Genomic DNA, 17,710 nt, shown 5'->3' with positions numbered 1-17,710 from the left:
TTTGTGACGAATTACAAATGTTACAAACTTACAAAGTTATATAATTACAATGTCAAGAGTAAATACATATTTATAAATTACAAATTTACAATTTAATTTGAAGCTGAAAGATCGTCTTCAAAATTAAATGTTAATTGATTAAATTCATCGATCCAATCTTGACTTGCCAGCAAAATTGTATCCTGTAGACGTTGATCGGCATGATCCCAATCCTTAATGCAGACTAAGGCTTCGACAATGTCCCTTTGCAATGCATTCCTCAAGTATTCGTCCTGTCATACTGAAGGCTTATTCGGATGAAATAGTGGAGACTAGAATAAAAAATATATCCATTGCCAATCGAGGTGGGATTGGCCAAGTTAATGTATGTGCCTTCCACCATTGAACTAAGTCAAACAATTCTCTAGTGTCATTGACTATTAAGCCTTCACTGAGATACGCTATAAGCTCGTTGAAGCTGCCGCCACCACTGCCACTTGTTGATAAAGATCTACTCCCAACTTTTGTTTGAGTCGTCTTCTTCTTCTTCTTGAACCCGAAAATATTCAAGAATGAATGCGGGTTTTCATCTTGTTGTTGTAGTTCCTGTACTCTAGAGTTTGTGCTTCTAAACCTAATCTCATATTTACTATAGATCGAATATATTTGTGCCTTTATTATTGGAAATTGGTTCGAACAATTAATGTCTAAAAATTCACCTAAGTTATCTAAACCACTTTCTAAACCGTCTAATTTTAATCTAGGATAAAAAAAATAGTACCTAAACCATACAACAAAGACAACTTAGACTAATATTTTTTAAATTTCTTTTCCATAGATTGGATAGGAACTCCTAAGATTGGGTATTCCCTATATTCGCTAAATAAAATACTAATTCTTAAAAGTTCACCTAAAGCTAAAGGTGATGTTGGGTAATATGTTCTACTAAGTTTTAGAGTAACTTTATGAAACCTACCTAAAAATTGATACAAACTTAGGTAATTTACCAATCATATGTGTCTATATGTCCTACTTCTAATTTTGCACACATATAGTTTGTTATAGCATTCTTATAGGGGATGCATTGTTGAAGCATTATATAAGTTGAGTTACATCTTATAGGCATATCTAACGCTAATGCTTTAGGAGATATATTTAATGCTTGTAATAACCTAAACCAATCTTCTTGTCTTTGGTTACTACCTTGAATCTATACAAGACTATCTCTAATTCTTGTAATGTGATTGTTCATTTCTTTTAAACCGGATTTAACTATTAAATTAATTACGTGACATGCACAACGTTGGTGGAAAATAGTACTGTCACCGAATAAACTTAAATCATTTTCAAAGAACTCAATTGCTTTTGTATTGGCATTAGCATTATCTAATGTTATAACCATTACTTTATCTCTTAATCTAAATTCATCAATTACATTTAAAATTGTATTATATATTAAATCCGCGCTATGTGATCCTAGAACACATTTAAAACCTAATATTCTCTTATATAAATTAAATCCTTTAAAGTAATGTCCGGTTACAGCTAAATAATCTTTATTGACAATGGCATATCAAATATCTGCCGTTAACGCAACGCACCCGCTAGTCGAGTGTAAAAGGTTTATTAATGCTTTTTTTTCTTTTTTAAATAATTTTAATAAATCTTTCCGAATAGTAGTTTTTGAAGTGAACTGTGCATTAGGATTATGTACAACCTTCATATATCGTTGCCAATTATGATGCTCTACAAAACTAAGTGGTTGATCTAAAGTAGCTATCATTCGCGCAACTTCCATACGATCTACTTGCAAATCGTATTTCCAAGTGGTTAGACCACCGGTTGCGCGATCAAAAGATAATTGGGTTTGGCGGAGTTCAGGTCTGCCGGATTGGCTAAGCTTTTGAAGATACTTTTCAGAGTGTCTTTTCAAGTGTGTGGTGTCGTGAATAGTATCACCTTATAATTTAGATAAACAATATTTATATTGAGTTATATGTTTAGTGTTACCTTCATTATCGATCTCCTCAATTGTTTCGAAGTGATCCCAAACTGTTGAGGTGCGCTTGCATTTCTTCTTGGAGGTTGCAACACTTGTAAACGCAGTTGCACTTGCACTTGCTGCTTTTCCACGCTCACCACCATTTCGACCATGACCTCTAATATGTCTACCAGAGCTCAGATTATTAGATTTCTGCGTAATAAATTCATTAGTGGGAAATTGTCATTCTTTCACGTTGTGTTGGACATAAACGGGAATACCACTATAACCAAAAGAATTCATTATAAAAATTAAGAGCAATTTGAGAGAGAGAGTTTTAGGATAATATGATAGTTTTTAGAAAAATTATGAGAGAGATTGAGAGAGATTGAGGCCCCGTTCTTTTCACTGATTCGAGTTTAGAATTTGAGTTTTGCTACAGTAAAAAGCTATCAGAAACAGTCACATCTAACTTTTTTGCTACAGTAAAAAGCTCTCACACAACATCACATCTCAACTCAAATTAGCAAACCGAACAGGCCCTGAGAGAGTTTGAGTGAAGAAAATATACAAGAGATGAGAAGTATTTATAGAAAAATAAAGAGGTTGTTCTTTTGGAATGTAACTTGAGTGTAGCTTTTTAGTTAAATTTGAGTTATAACTTGAGTTGAAGTTGTAACTTGAATAAAGTTGAGTAAAGTTGAATAAAATTAAAACTTAAAAGAATATGAATTTAAATAAAGTTAAAACTCAAATTGTATTTTTTTGAATTTTTTAGACAAAAAAACGTGCCCAAATTGTATGAATCAGGGGCGTCAGCCTCAGTGTAATTTATTTATTTTTATTTTTTCTCTCTGATTATAGGCTGTCTGCTGCCTATCTCCAAATTAAGCGCGTAGGACACGTGGCAGTTACTCGATTCCCAAGTCAGTAAAATCCGCATTGAAGTTGACAGTTGACAGTTGCTTCCACTTCCCACTTCCAACTATAAAAAAAAAAACCGAGCGGGAAATAGCAGTTCTATTTGTTTTTTCTTGCCCCTCTCAAAACTTCCCTCTGTTTCTCAGCAATGGAGGTTTCCAATCCCAACTGTGATCTTGCTCCTTGCATAGAAGTTCCTCTTCCTCGCTCGGTGCTGGAATTGCTGGAGCGAATCTGCGCCGAGCGCAGCCAGCCGCCGCCGGACGCCGAGCTGAGGCGAAAACTGGCTTCCGCCGGAGAAGACGAGGCTCTTCGGGTCCTCCGCACCATCGCCGACTGCAAAACCAAAATCAAGAGCCTCCATGGATTCGTCACTTACTTGCTCCGCCAGCAGCCGCCGCCACCGTCGCTGTCGTCCCCTTCTCGCTCTCCCGTTCCGGAAAACAGCCGTCCTTCGAGTTCTCCGGGCACTTTCGCCAATTCGCAAGGTGATTATTGAATGTTGCTCTGTTTCAAGATGATTCTTTTTAGGTTGTTTGGCTAATTGTTCTGGAACAGGTGCGAATGGAGCTCAAATGGAGGCTTTGGGCGAATTGGAGTTCAGGAAGCAGTTCCTGATACTCAATTACATAGGCAGGTACTATAAAGTTTTTACTTTTTTGTTCGTCTTTAGTATTTTTTTTTTCTTTTGCTTCTATACATGTGCTTTTTTTTTTTAATTTGATTGATAAATTCATGGCTGTTTTCATGAAATGCTTAAAGAAATGAGCTTCAGAGCGTCACAACGGCTGAAGAAATCAGGAGTCTAAAGAATCTCTCCATGGTACAGTTCGAAAAGCAAGTATGGCAACGCTTTGGCGAAAAGTATGTTGACCAGGAAGACCGTCGCATTGTGAGTTCCATTTTTTTGGTTTTGTAGAGGGATTAGCTTACCTTGTAACAATTCTCACATCTTACCTGAATTGGTCTTCCTTTTCTTTTAATGTTCTACAGTATCATGATTGGGATTCTGGAAAAACACACATCTATCGTTGTCATGTCTCTCCAGAAGGGAGTTTTAGATTCAAGGTTGGTCGGTGGTCCCCGCCCCCCCTACCCTTTACAAAAGTAATCACACACACACACGATCACATACGTGTATATGCTTGTTGGCAAATTTACTTTAAATAAGGGAAACAACCTTTACATCCTGTCGCTTTTGTTTATAGCTGAAACCTTTGTTCTCCGTTCAGTGGATTGCATTTGTCTTTTTTTCTTACTTTTATTGAAGATTCTTAGTGCAAGTTCTTCTACAGAATTTCGTATTTTAGCCATTTGTTAATCTTTCTGCAATAAAGGAGCTGCATGTCCTTGTTCTTTTTGTCAATTCCAAATAGTAGCGTCATGGGGCACTTTATATTATAGTTCAATTTGTTGATATCAAGTATCCAGTGTATTCACGTTTCCTCTTATTTTTGCTTGAAAAGTTCTAAATCGATATTCATTTATTCCTAATGGTGTTATTACCAAGTTCATGAGGCTATGATTGGTGTGTGGCTTAATAATGCTGCATCTGAAATTGTCATTTACGTTGACTTCTAATTCAGGGCCCTTATCTAGAAAAACCAAAAAAACACTTACAAAAGGTTCTAGGGGATGATAACGTTTTGATGGTCAAATTTGCTGAGGAGGAAGCTGAAAGATTTTCTATTGGCTCACGTGATCATTACTATGCTGGATATAGCAAAATATGCAGAGAAGGCATTTTGGTCGGATTACGCCGATACTGCTTCTTCGGTGAGGCTTTTCTGAACTTGTGATCTAAATTTTCAGTTTAACCTAATTTCTTGTCACTGAAGTAATGAGAGTATATTTTGAGTTGAGTATGAAATTCAAATTCAGGTTTTTCTGCTGACTTTTTTTTTTTTTTTTTTTTTTTTGGGTGCTGCTTTCAACATTGTTTTTGACATATTTCTTTCTTTCTTTCTTTTCTGTCTCTCCCTCCCGCTCACTTTTAATTGTGGGTTTTGACACATTAGCTCTGCTTCTAATATTAAATAAAATTTGCTTTAAGTTTTGAAGTGGTTGTGAGTATTGGTTTCCACTCGTATATGTTCCTTTTGTCCCCAAATGGTGGACACACACACATAAAAAGCAGATGTATATTTTTTCTTCAACATTCCATTCTCTAGTTCCTCTTCTTTTATCAGTAATTTTACATGGCCTGAAATGACAGTCATGCATACGGCACTTCTTTCTTCCACTGGCATACTTATTCACACATGTATCTACTGCTTAACCTTCTCATCTACTTCATGTAAACAATCTCTTAAAATTATAAAAATATTTTTCTCTCGTTTTTTTTCCTTCTTTTTTTCCTGGGATGTGCAAAGAAACGCATGTGGAGACACTCATCCTTGTAATAATAGACTTCATCCATGTTTCTATGCGTAGTTTTCTGTGAAAGGGATTATGGTGTGAAGATTCCGTCTTTTTAGGATCATCAATTTTCCAGTTTTAAATCCTGGAGCTAGGATAACTGATCTTACTAAGAAACTACATCTGGCTAGTCCTTTATAATTCTTGTTAAGTATTTTCTTTTCATCGCGGTGTTCAATTTTCTACTTCTACGCTCAAAATTCATGTGTCTTCTACTCTTTTATGGATTGAGCATCCTAACAATACTAACAAGTCTCTCCTGTAAATATTAATATTACACGATCAGTTTTTAAAGATGGTGGAAAGGAAGAGAAGAAGAAAGATCCAACATCGTCGCCTGTGAAGTGTTTTTTCATTCGCATCCATTCAGATGCATGTATTGATCAGAATGTATCTTATATTTTGTCTGGTAGAACAATTTCTGAGGCAAGGAAGCTGTTTATGCACGCACATACAGTATCTAGTGTGTCCAACTATATGATTAGGTATATTTCAACATATGTAGTTACTTTCAGCAAGCCGTGTTTTGCAGTTTTTTCACTGATACTTTAATAGTACAATCCTTGTAATTTCAGGTTTTCACTTATTTTATCCAACACACTGAGCCTTAAAATTGATCTATCCTCTGTAAATATCGATATAATTGAAGATGAGTACTGCCAGGTACTCTCAATAATATATTTCTATAAGTTTTGTGATCTGTCTTGTTATGACATTCAATTAAAGTTTTTGAAATTGCAGGACGAATCTGGCAACCCTATATATAGAGATGGAAAACCACTTATATATACAGATGGGACTGGGTTCATCTCTGAGGATTTAGCTTTGCTGTGCCCTAAGAATTTAGAGAAATGGAAACGTATTAATGACAACAATATTGAGGTTTTTTTATTGTGATAATAGTTATTTTCTTTTATTATTTTTATTACCTACGGAAAGTAGGCAATTGGTAACGATAAATATGCGATCAAACCATAGGCGTCTTTTTCTCCCATAGTTATATATTAATTTTATTGTAGCTGATTGTAAAGTCCTGAATTTTGATATTCTCATATTTTCTTTTTATATTTTATGTTTTCCTTTCCAGACTTATAGATTTATTCTGATCATCTTTGGATATGATTTGGTCTTTTGCTTATGGTGTTAGATAATGCATAATCAAGACGGGCATGTGGAAAATGTTGCAGAAATGGGACATCATGGAACTGAGACACTGGAGCCAGTACGTACATGAAACTCTGGCGGCTGCTTCTCAATCTCTTTCTCTCTCTCATCAACAAAATTCCTTTTCTCGTTTTTGTTTAGCTTTTCCTAAGGCACATTACTTCACTTTTATATTTAAAATTCATCTCTCTTCCCTCTTTTTTCTTTCCTATCCTCTCTCTAGCCTATGTTGATACAGTTCCGTATGTTTAATAAAGGCCGTGCAGTTAAAGGGACCTTTCTTGTGAACAAGAAGGTATGTGTTCTTTTTTCTTTTCTTATCTTGAGAAATGATGATGCTAGTTGAAAACAACAAAGCCTCAGGAGCCTGTATTTTACTATTTTTTATTGATCAATGTCAAGTGTTTCTGTTTTTATTGTTCTATTTTTTTTTTGGAAGGTATTCTATTGTTTAATTTAGTGAATAGTGAACATTGATACTCAATGTTATTGGCAGGTTTATGCTTTACTTTATGCAAAATAAGAACACAAAAATCCAATTTTTTTCCTTTTATTTGTGTGAGTTTTCTCTTTAGTATTCTTTCTTATAGATTTTTATTCCACATTTTGTAGCTTGAACCAAAAACAATCAAGATTCGCCATTCAATGGTTAAAGTTGAGCCAGATCGAAAATTGTTGATTAATCAGACATCAGACTCGCTAGAAATAGTTGGAACAAGGTGCCTACAATATCAGCCTATATCTTTGCATGAACTGCAACTTGTATGCATTGCTGTTAGTTTACCAATCCATCCCAAAAGCTTAAGCTATTAGGAGGTGGGTCAACAATAGTTTTATACTTTAACACTCGCCCTCACATGTGGGCTGGACAATGGACAATCGTGTGGGTAAATTAATTGGAAAGCCTAACACGTGAATATTTAAGCCCGAGATATATTAAAGACCTAACATATGATGACACTTTAAATGGGGATAAAGAGTACAATTATGAGAGTTTAAACTCAGGACCTCCTGCTCTGATACCATGTAGTGAAATAACGTAAATTATGAGAGAGTGAATATTATGTTTCATTGATCTGAATAGAGAGAAGCTTTACAATATATAGACTACTCTAGGATACAAAAAGTAGGAAACTAACCCAAAAAACTAAATTAGGAAAACTATCTAAGGCTATCAATTGTCAATTCTCTAGAGTCAACTTTCCTAGAATAAGCTAACAACCTATAGTCCTAAAATATCCCATAATCCGGGTACAACTATACAAATCAACACTCCCCCTTAAGCTAGTGAATAGATATCTTCTATTCTCAACTTGGAAACAATTTCATGAAACACTGGACTGTTTAATCCTTTAGTTAAAACATCTGCCAATTGACTTCCCAATGGTACATAGGACATGCACACTAAACCTTCTTCCAGCTTCTCCTTGATGAAGTGTCTGTCAATTTTAATATTCTTTGTTCTGTCATGTTGCACTGGATTATGAGCAATGTTATCACAGTACAACTTCATGGGTTCTTCCCACTTGATTCCCAAATCATCTAGGATAATCTTAAGCCATAAGAATTCACACACTCCCTGAGCCATTGCTTTGAACTCTGATTCTGCACTTGACCTAGCTACCACATTTTGTTTTTTACTTCTATAAGTTACCAGATTACCACCAAGAAACATACAATAGCCCGATGCGGATCTCATATCCACTACAGATTTTGCATAGTCTGCATCTGTGTAGGATTCCAGTGTGAGTATTATTCTTCTGAATAGATTCAGAACTCCTTTTCCTGGACAACCTTTCAAGTAGTGTAACACCTTGTAGGTAGCTTGAAGATGTGATTCTCTCAGATCATGCATAAATTGACTTATCATGCTTACTGAATATGCTATGTTTGGCCGTGTATGAGAAAGATAAATGAGTTTCCCCACTAATCTTTGATACATTGCTCTATCAACCCTTGGTTCTTCTTGTGCTTCCAAAAGCTTCTAGTTCGGTTCAACCAGTGTAGTTACTGGTTTGCAGCCAAGTTTTCCTTCAAGAGATCCTTTCAGTCCTCTAAGTCTTCCAATTTCCTCCCCACTAAGTCCTTGCTCCTTTTTCCCTGGAAGATTGACCTGCTCTGTGAGGTGTGCCTGGCCATATGATTTTTGCTGCTCTCCTCGGTGATCGCATTCTTTGCTCGAAGTGGATGGCTTACCATGCAATTTCCAGCAACGTTCCTTGGTATGCCTCGGTTTCTTGCAGTATGTGCACCACAGATTGTCGCGGTTGTCTCGATTATCCTTCCCTGAAAATTTGGTCTGATATGCTCTTCCACTTTCTGAAAATCTGGTCAGTTATGCTCTCGGTTGAGCTCTCCCATTTTCTGGTACTTTTTCTTGTCCAGTCCTGAATATCAGCGCTGATCCTTCTGCAACTTGGGGCTCTAACATAATACCCCTTTGGCTTTCCTCTGATAGAATAAATGAAATTACCTCCTCTAAAGAAGGTACCTCCTCTTTCCCAAGAATCTGCACTCTAACTTGATCAAATTCCTGGTTGAGTCCAGCAAGGAAGTCATAAACCCGATCTTTCTTAATGAAATTCTTTAGGGTTGCAGCATCCTCTGCACACTTCATTTCAATAACTCGATAGTGGTCAAGTTCCTGCCATAAATTCTTTAGGGAATTGGCATATTCAGTCACAGTTTTTCCCCCCTGTTTGATGGCACTAGCTCTGACTTTGATCTCATACACACGGGCTGCATCACGAGCTTTTGAGTAGGTCCGTTGAATGGAGTCCCATATTTCTCTGGCAGTGGTCAGAAACATACAAGTATCGCTGATTTCATGGTTCATTGAATCCCACAGTCATGACATGATCATGGAATCTTCCTCATCCCGAGCATCAAATTTCGGATCCCCTTTCTTTGGTCCCGTTCCAAGGAGGTGGCTGAGCTTTCCTTTGCCTTTCAAATAGGTTTGGACAAATTGAGACCATTTTAAATAATTTTTTCCATTCAGCCTGTAAGTAGCCCTAATGTTTTGCAAATCACCAGTTGAACGATAGGAATTATCCTCTTCAAATTGGGAAGTGTTGGTGGCTTTGGTCTCAGACATGGTTCTAAAGATTGATTAAGTGGAAACGGGAAACAGCAACAAAGCAGCAACAACGACGATTAAAAACAGCAGCAGCGGCGGCGGCAACAGCAGAACAGGAAATTAAAAAAAAGGAAACAACAACAGCAACGGCGATGAAGGCCGGAAACAGTAGCAGCAACGGCGATGAAGGCCGGAGAAAACAGCAACAGCAGTAACAGCGATGAAGGCAGCAGTATCGGCGATAAAGGCCTAAGAAACGAACGAAAACCTAGGAAAGACGACCTAGGGCTGTGATACCATGTTAGTTTATCAATCCATTCTAAAAGCTTAAGCTAGTAGGAGGTAGGTCAACAATAGTTTTATACTCTAACACTCATCATCAACTTTTCTTTTTATGTATATCACGCCCTAACTTTTCTCGTTTTGCTTCATACATGAAGAGACAAGAAACCTTGTTTCCATGCTAAGAAATACTGTTATTCTGCTACTTGAAGTATTTGTTTGTATTAGAAGTTGATAAGTATCAGTGTTGACTAAAAGAAGGTTTTCTGAAGCATAAAAATGATAAAAACCTACAGAGGAGAGAGTCGCTTTTGAACTATAATATCTTGTGTTCTTACAGCGGTCTCATGAAACAATGGAAGACCATCGAAAAGAGATGCATGGCAATGCTTTTGCCACTTAATTCTCTTCAAGGAGAAAAATTTTGTTACATGCTTTAAATATGGAAATGGAACATCATATATATAACATGCAGCCATTGTTCTATTTCCTGTTGTTTAAGGCGAGATCTTTGACTTTTATGTTCTTTTTTTCAACATTGACTTATAAAGTTGTTATGCTCCAGCAACCCTCCAAAGAAAACATGTTTGTCAAGGTGTTTAATCGCACTCCTAAGTCATGGAGGCGTCCCAGATGATTATTTCAAGGGTTTACTTTGGAACGCTTTGAGAGAATCTCATGGTGCTTTCAACGATAAGCGTACTGCAATCAGAGGTGTTTTCTTTTGCCCTATTTTTATTTTCTTTTCTTCCATTGCTTAAATTTTTGAAGTGCCATACAAATACATAGTTGCACAATTTACTTGCTATATTCCTTTTATTTCTCTTCATTCTTTCTTTGTTCCCCGACGGATGAATGAAGAAAATGCTGATTGCTTGCATATCTGCAGTTGCTATTAACCGAGGGAGTATAGACGATGATTCTACTGTTGCAAGAATGATATTGTCTGGTATACCTCTTGAAGAACCGTATTTGCAACATCGTCTGTTTGTGCTAGTGAAGGAGGAGAGGAAGAGCCTCAGAGGGGGGAGACTACACGTAGATGACTGTTTTTATTTAATGGGGACAGCCGATCCCACTGGAAAACTTGAACATGACGAAGTTTGCATTGTTCTGTATGTCTTATCTTTTAGGCATATATTCCCTTCATGTTACACGAATCGGTTCAAACACATTCTCTCACATTGAAACTGTATTTGGGCAGCCATGAGCAATTTTAATACTTTCTAAGGTCTTGTTCATTTCACAACTCAAATTTTATTGCTACAGTGTTTTCTCTCATAAAAATTCAAATTCAACTTTTTTACTATAGTGTTTTTCTCTCACATACACACTCAAGTTATGACTTGGTTGTGAAATGACCCTAAATAATTTGAGAACCTTTGCACCTTTCTGCTTTCTTAATTTTAATGAGTCTCTAGTCTGCATTCTGTGCTTATTTTGAGTTTTTTTTTTTTTTTTTTTTTTTTTTTTTTGTGGGCACAATAACATGTTCAGTGCTAATGGACAAGTTTCTGGGAAGGTACTGGTTTACCGTAATCCCGGCTTACACTTTGGGGACATTCATGTTTTAAAGGCTACTTATATAGAGGAAATGGAGTCTTTTGTTGGGAATGCAAAGTATGCCATATTCTTCTCAAAGAAAGGTCCGAGATCAATTGCTGATGAGATGGCTGGCGGTGATTTTGATGGCGATATGTTCTGGGTCTCAAGAAACCCTGAGGTATGCCATCTACCTCCACTTCTGATTAACAGACTCTACTTCAGCTGTTCTAATTTGAGTGTTTTTTTTTTCTTTCTCGGAATTCTATTTTGGTAAATGTGTTCTCAAGTGCCTTTTTTAGCTTCTCCAAGTTCTTCTTCCATTGTGCTTTCTTTTTTTCTGTATAGTTCAGTTACTATTTTCTTTCTTTTTCTGTTCTTAGGTATCACTAGTCAAGCTTAGATGTAGTCCGAATTTGTTCTTAATATCGTAATGAAAAGCTTGGTTGGTACGGTATTAAAATTGTCTCTCTTTGCATATTTCGGAACAAGCTGACATTTAGAATGGTACTTGGCCGATGTTTTAGAGGACAATGACCTATTATGCCTTCCTTAATCTCTTGCACTATATGAATTGTTTTGAGAATAATTAATCATGTTTTACTTATCTATCTACCAATAAAAAAAGTTTCTAAGTGTTCTAGCTTAGAATGACCGTGGGTTTGTTTGAGTGTCCGATATTGCACAATACGATACCTGGATTACAGCCCAGGCCCCTTTGATGCTGAGTCATTGTGGATATGGTATCTTTGGCTATTGAAAATGATTCAAAAGGAATATCTGCTCATCATGCGCCAAGACACCAAAAGTGATAATTGATCGTTTGAAAGATGTTCTGTGTATTGATCATTTTTAATAAATGCAGCTGTTGAAATATTTCAAGCCCAGTGATCCATGGATCAAAAAATCCTCAACGGGAAAGGTTAAGAGTAAACAACCAATTGATTTATCAGATAGAGAATTGGAAGATGAGCTGATTAAACTGTTCCTAACGGTTAGGTTTAAACCAAGGTATGCTTTTTGATTACATAGTTATAATAAGTTTTGATCTGATGTAATTCATGTGAGATTAATGCATTTGACGTGCTTTATCTTGTATCTATTGTTGCTCAATAGTCTTTGGACCAGTAGTATAAAGCATCATTACAAGCGTGGCTGGACTTTTTCTTTAATGATACGGAGAAATAACAAATTTCCAGTTATAGGTTCTTTTATTTAGTGCCTAATATTTGGTCACGTTCAAGGGTTTGTTTGTTGTTGAATATCAGCTAATTGTTGCTATGGTGTTAGTTTTAGACTTTATGCACATAAAGCAGGCCAAAGCCACTCAGAATCAATTTCATCTTTTCAACGTAAGTTTCTTAGGTTGTCCTTTGTTACTACTAGGCAAGGTTTAATTATTAAAATCTCTCAATCTTTAACATGAATGGAGACTGGGCTTGGTATCTCGGTCTGGGTCCTTATTGCGGTGTCTCTAATACTTAACCTGGTCGGAAGAGTTGTGACATTTATATCTGAAACGCTTTCTGCTCTTTTACCAAAAAAAAAAAAAAAATGAAAAAAAGAATATATCCTTTGTTATTTTCAGTTTTGCCAAGAGTGAGGCTTCAGAGGGTTGGCTCGCACTGATGGATCGTTTTCTAACTCTGGGAGATGATTGTGTTGCTGAGAAGAATGCTGTCAAGGACAATTTATTCGAGTTAGTTGATATTTACTATGACGCATTAGACGCTCCAAAGCAAGGAGGAAAGGTTAGTTATGTTGCTTATCTCTTTCGTTTCTTCAATTGCTATAGCCATTGATACTTTCATTAATCACTATTCACAGTTGTCTTTTTCTGTTTTTCTTTCTCCTATGTCTCACATGCATACATACATATGGATTGGGGCTAATTTCTTTGATTGACATATTTTAAGCAACAAGACCTTGCAAAGTTCTTTGAGGCTTATGCAGCCCTTGAATTGTCTTTTCAAGTTTTAAAAGTTTCTTGTGATATCTTAAATTGGATGAGATTTGCTCAGGCAGCTTTCCAATTTATATTCTATTCATTTATGTTTTGTCATGGAGCTCATTTCAGACTTTAATAGAATTGTAGCGTGTATATGATGATCCCTCTTACTAACGAGTCCTGATGAGTCAACTCCACGACACATATAACGGTCACGCCAAATGAAATAATTAAAAAAATACGTTTGCTGTCCCGATGAGTCAACTCCACAACGCATATAACAGTCACGCCAAATGGAATAATTAAAAAAATACATTTGCTATCCGAAGTCATCTCTCGTTTTATGTCCATAGTTTTTTATATTGTAAGAATGTCTTTCCATTTCTTTTTCTGTCTTCTTGTTTTTTTTCCCCCCCACCTTTTTTAAACTCCATTTTATTTGTTGTGAAATAGGTGGAAGTTCCCAGAGAGTTGAAGCCAAATAGATTCCCTCATTATATGGAAAAGCAAAATTCTTTTCATTCCAGGTCCATTTTGGGGTGGATCTATGATGAGGTGGATGCATATCAACTGGAGGATCATTCAAACAAAGGTGAGGATTTCCCAATTCAACATTGCATCTCTCCTTTCATCATCTACTCATAAAAAATACATGATATTTAAAACGAGAGTTGAAGCCAAATAGATTCCCTCATTATATGGAAAAGCAAAATTCTTTTCATTCCAGGTCCATTTTGGGGTGGATCTATGATGAGGTGGATGCATATCAACTGGAGGATCATTCAAACAAAGGTGAGGATTTCCCAATTCAACATTGCATCTCTCCTTTCATCATCTACTCATAAAAAATACATGATATTTAAAACAAAAAAAAAGTTAATTAATTTTATCCTCTATGGTGATAATAAAACTACTCTTAACACCTCTTTTGGGAAGAGTTTGAACGTACGTTCTTTTCTGCCATCCAGAGATCTTCAAGCTGCCTCATTTCGAGGTTGAAGTTCCCGAAGCTTGCTTGACAAAATGGAAGGCACACTATAAAGATTATAGGGATGACATGTGTGATGCTTTGCTAGCTAAGGACGTGGGAAAGACAGAAGCCGCTGAAGAGGTCAAAAGGAAGTACAAAAGAGTAATCTTTTTGACATTTAACTAGAAATCTGCATTTATTACTTTTGTTTTTAAAGCAATGTTATTTGACATTAATAGCGTCAGGCACCACTGCTCATGATGGGTGGGTCCCACATGCATGGGCCTATTTATGGGATTTGGCATTTGTGAGTTCTAGCACACGGACATTAGTGATGTCGTCTAACACCTTTTTTTTTCCCTCTTCTGCTTACAATATTCTCTTTGATGTAGCTACTATATGGTGCTGAGGAACTTGAAGAGAGTACTAAGAAGATGGAAGAGATTTATAACGAGGCACTCGCCATATATCACGTGTGTTACGACTATGCCATAAGTCAACGTAAAGTCAGTTACTGCAGCTTCGCGTGGAACATTGCAGGTTCAGCTTTGTTAAAGCTTCACGCCTTCAAAAAAATTGGTGAAAGGGCATTTTTCTGCCTTCCATCAGTTTTGAAGGAGGTTCTCTAATTCCACCTGAATAGTGTATTAATACGGTTAACGTTTATGGTATAATCTAATTAGCTATATACGCAATCCAGATGTACTAACTAACTCTATATATACGAGCAAAAAACTATCTACTATGTATGCAGAGAGTGTGGGAGAATTGCAGGTCATCAAAGATCTCAATCACACGTATTGGATATATTTGTATTGTATTTACGAGCAATGAAATTATCTTTCTATACTAATGTAACACCCATTTTTCTAAACCGACAAAATTCTTAGAAATAGATGTTAGGAATTAACTTGAATAATGTTATGGTGTTATATATTGTTAATTCTAACATCAGGTTGAGTTTATTTGTTACAGGTGAACGCGACGAGGACTCGAGGTGCCGAGAACAAGTTCATGCCATTTTATAGAAATTATATATATGTTCATTTTTTTAGGTGATTTGATAAATGAATATATGTTCATGATATGATATACTACATGTTATAATGCATGGAATTAAGTATCTTAGGAAAATTCTAAGGTTTCCTTGATTTTTTCTTTTAGACAAAAGAACTATTTACATGACATTAGTTTCCAGCTCTATTTTGGACCTTTAAAATTCTGAAATTATTCCTTTAGTTTATACAAAGCTGTAGAGCCTTTCATAAGCTTTCCAACGCTTTCTCATTTGCGCAAATCGGACATCGGAGTAAGAAGATATGGCCAGTATACCATCCGGATACCCAGCAGTCTTTGACCAGGTTACTGCACGCGAACAAAAATGGAAATTCAGAAGTTGGCCTAACTCTTCTATTTGTCTTCCACACGATTTTACACTCTAATGACAACCATTCTCTCAGCTGTTAAGGGGTCATTTAATCATAGGATTAAACCCTAATCAATCCTAAATCAATCACATTAATTTTTTTTCGTATTAAAGAGCCATTCAATTCCCCTTCTCTCAATCGCTCTTCCTCCTTATTTCTAACATTCTTTGCCATGAGGATTTTTGTAGAATGTGTGAATTGAATGTTTTAAGAACATGTCTTAGGGCTGGTTAAAGTATGCATATGGTTGGAATTGATTTTATCTTTAATGAATTTATTTTGATATTTTCAGAGTTTACTGTGCTGGAATTTTTCAGCATACATGATCTGACTTTAAAACAGTGTTTGAGGGAACAAATGAACTCCATTTTTAAGAAAGAAGGTGTTGTTGGAAAGATCTTGATGTCTATTTTCATTTGGCACCTGTTTCAAGTCGTTTTGAGTTTTCTATGATTTGTTATGAATTTTTAAAAAGATAAAGGTCAGACTGTCAGTTTTTGTAAGATTTGGAAAATTTGTGTAATTACTAGGATTTTTGTGTCTTAATGTTATTAAATGAAGGAATTGGCCTTTTAGGTGTTGTTTCAATATGATTGATGGATTTGATGAATTAATGTTTTTTAATTTTATTATATTTATAATTTATGACATGAACGGTTTTAGAAGTAAGCACCCGAGGACCTCATTCGTCATGTAACCGTTGAGAAATTTAAAAATGTTAAGTAAGGTGTTTATGTAAGTACACTCTCACCTGCAACATGAATTGAAGAATTTAGAAGTATATGATTTTGATGTTTATGATGATGTTATGACACCTTTAATATTTAATATGATGACGTTTTGAAGAAAAATATATATATGTATTTTTATATTTTTAAATGGTATTATACACCCTTGATGGTGACCGGTGAGCGGTCTTATTGCCACGGTTGGTATGAGATTTACTACCCATTCTTTCCGTGGCTAGCGCGCTATGATGGTACAACATCGGGCCCAATATATGATGGATTTTAAAGTTTAAACATGTTCAAAAATAATTATTCTCATGATAATGTTTATTATTGATGAATGAAAATGTTCATTTAAATTTGTGAGAATTAAGTGTCTTACTAAGCCCTTGCTTATATAAGTTATTTCATGTTGCAGACAATTTAAAGGGTAAGATGTAGCCATAGAGAATCTTGGAGTAGATGCGAGCGGTGCGTGAAAGGAAAGCGGGAGAAACAATCATTGAATGAAAGTGCTTAATGTTAAACAAAGTTTTTAAATTTTTATTTTTATTGTTTTGGAACTTTAGTTTGGTGGTTTTAATTTGAAGAATACTTAAGATCTTTTAAGTTTATTTTATGGTATGAATTTTAATAAATGAGTTGAACCTAAAGATTTTTTTTCTTTGATGAGGTTTAAAATTTTTAAAATTATAATATGAAAAAAAAAAATTAAGATTTCTTCAAGTCATTTAAAGTAAAGTATTCCAAGATTAACTATTTTTCGCATTTTTTTAGAGGTAAATGTTTGAAAGTTAAGATAACTGTAACGGCCCGTGAGAAGTCGTTACAACTAATGTGTCATCATTGTAATAATTCAAGGATAAGATATGGATACCACCAAGTATAACAATTTAACATTTGATTGCTACTTTTTCATTAATTATTGTAACATTTACATTTTTAAATTATTTTAAAATTAAAAATTTACTTTTACTACTCCAAAGCCTAATGATTATAACAAAAAGTAAATTTAACATTTTAAATATCATTATACATTAGAGTACAAATAAAAATAACATGTTAAATATACAGTTATACATTTTTAGTGTCAAATATATAACTAGCATTAACATTCACATGTAGGCAAGAATTCCATTTGGAATTCCAAACACTGAAACTCACTTGAACAGTCACAATGTCATCTGGAATCAAGTGAGTAACAGTAATTTTTTAGTGCCAAATATGCAATTGGTATTGAAAGTAACTCCTTGTACACAATTTAAAATGTC

The 17,710-nt window shown here is 35.4% G+C and overlaps 1 protein-coding gene across 1 annotated transcript; it reads left to right on the top strand.

Annotated features, from left to right (window-relative positions):
• Positions 1 to 3,006: 3,006 nt before the first annotated feature.
• Positions 3,007 to 15,157, top strand: LOC21394175 (probable RNA-dependent RNA polymerase 3). Its single transcript, XM_024164911.1, has 19 exons — positions 3,007 to 3,369; positions 3,452 to 3,518; positions 3,644 to 3,773; positions 3,875 to 3,949; positions 4,468 to 4,657; positions 5,586 to 5,784; positions 5,875 to 5,962; positions 6,041 to 6,181; positions 6,447 to 6,521; positions 6,687 to 6,758; positions 7,076 to 7,182; positions 10,390 to 10,538; positions 10,714 to 10,939; positions 11,322 to 11,547; positions 12,232 to 12,377; positions 12,955 to 13,117; positions 13,768 to 13,906; positions 14,283 to 14,446; positions 14,677 to 15,157. The coding sequence occupies exons 1-19, from the start codon at positions 3,030 to 3,032 to the stop codon at positions 14,911 to 14,913; spliced, it is 2,934 nt and encodes a 977-aa protein (XP_024020679.1). The 5' UTR covers positions 3,007 to 3,029; the 3' UTR covers positions 14,914 to 15,157.
• Positions 15,158 to 17,710: the final 2,553 nt, after the last annotated feature.

This window comes from Morus notabilis, unplaced genomic scaffold (genome assembly GCF_000414095.1).
Source record: "Morus notabilis unplaced genomic scaffold, ASM41409v2 Scaffold2235, whole genome shotgun sequence".
NCBI lineage: Eukaryota > Viridiplantae > Streptophyta > Magnoliopsida > Rosales > Moraceae > Morus > Morus notabilis.
The sequence above is the reverse complement of the archived record's forward strand: the minus strand, read 5'-3'. Positions and strand labels throughout refer to the sequence as shown.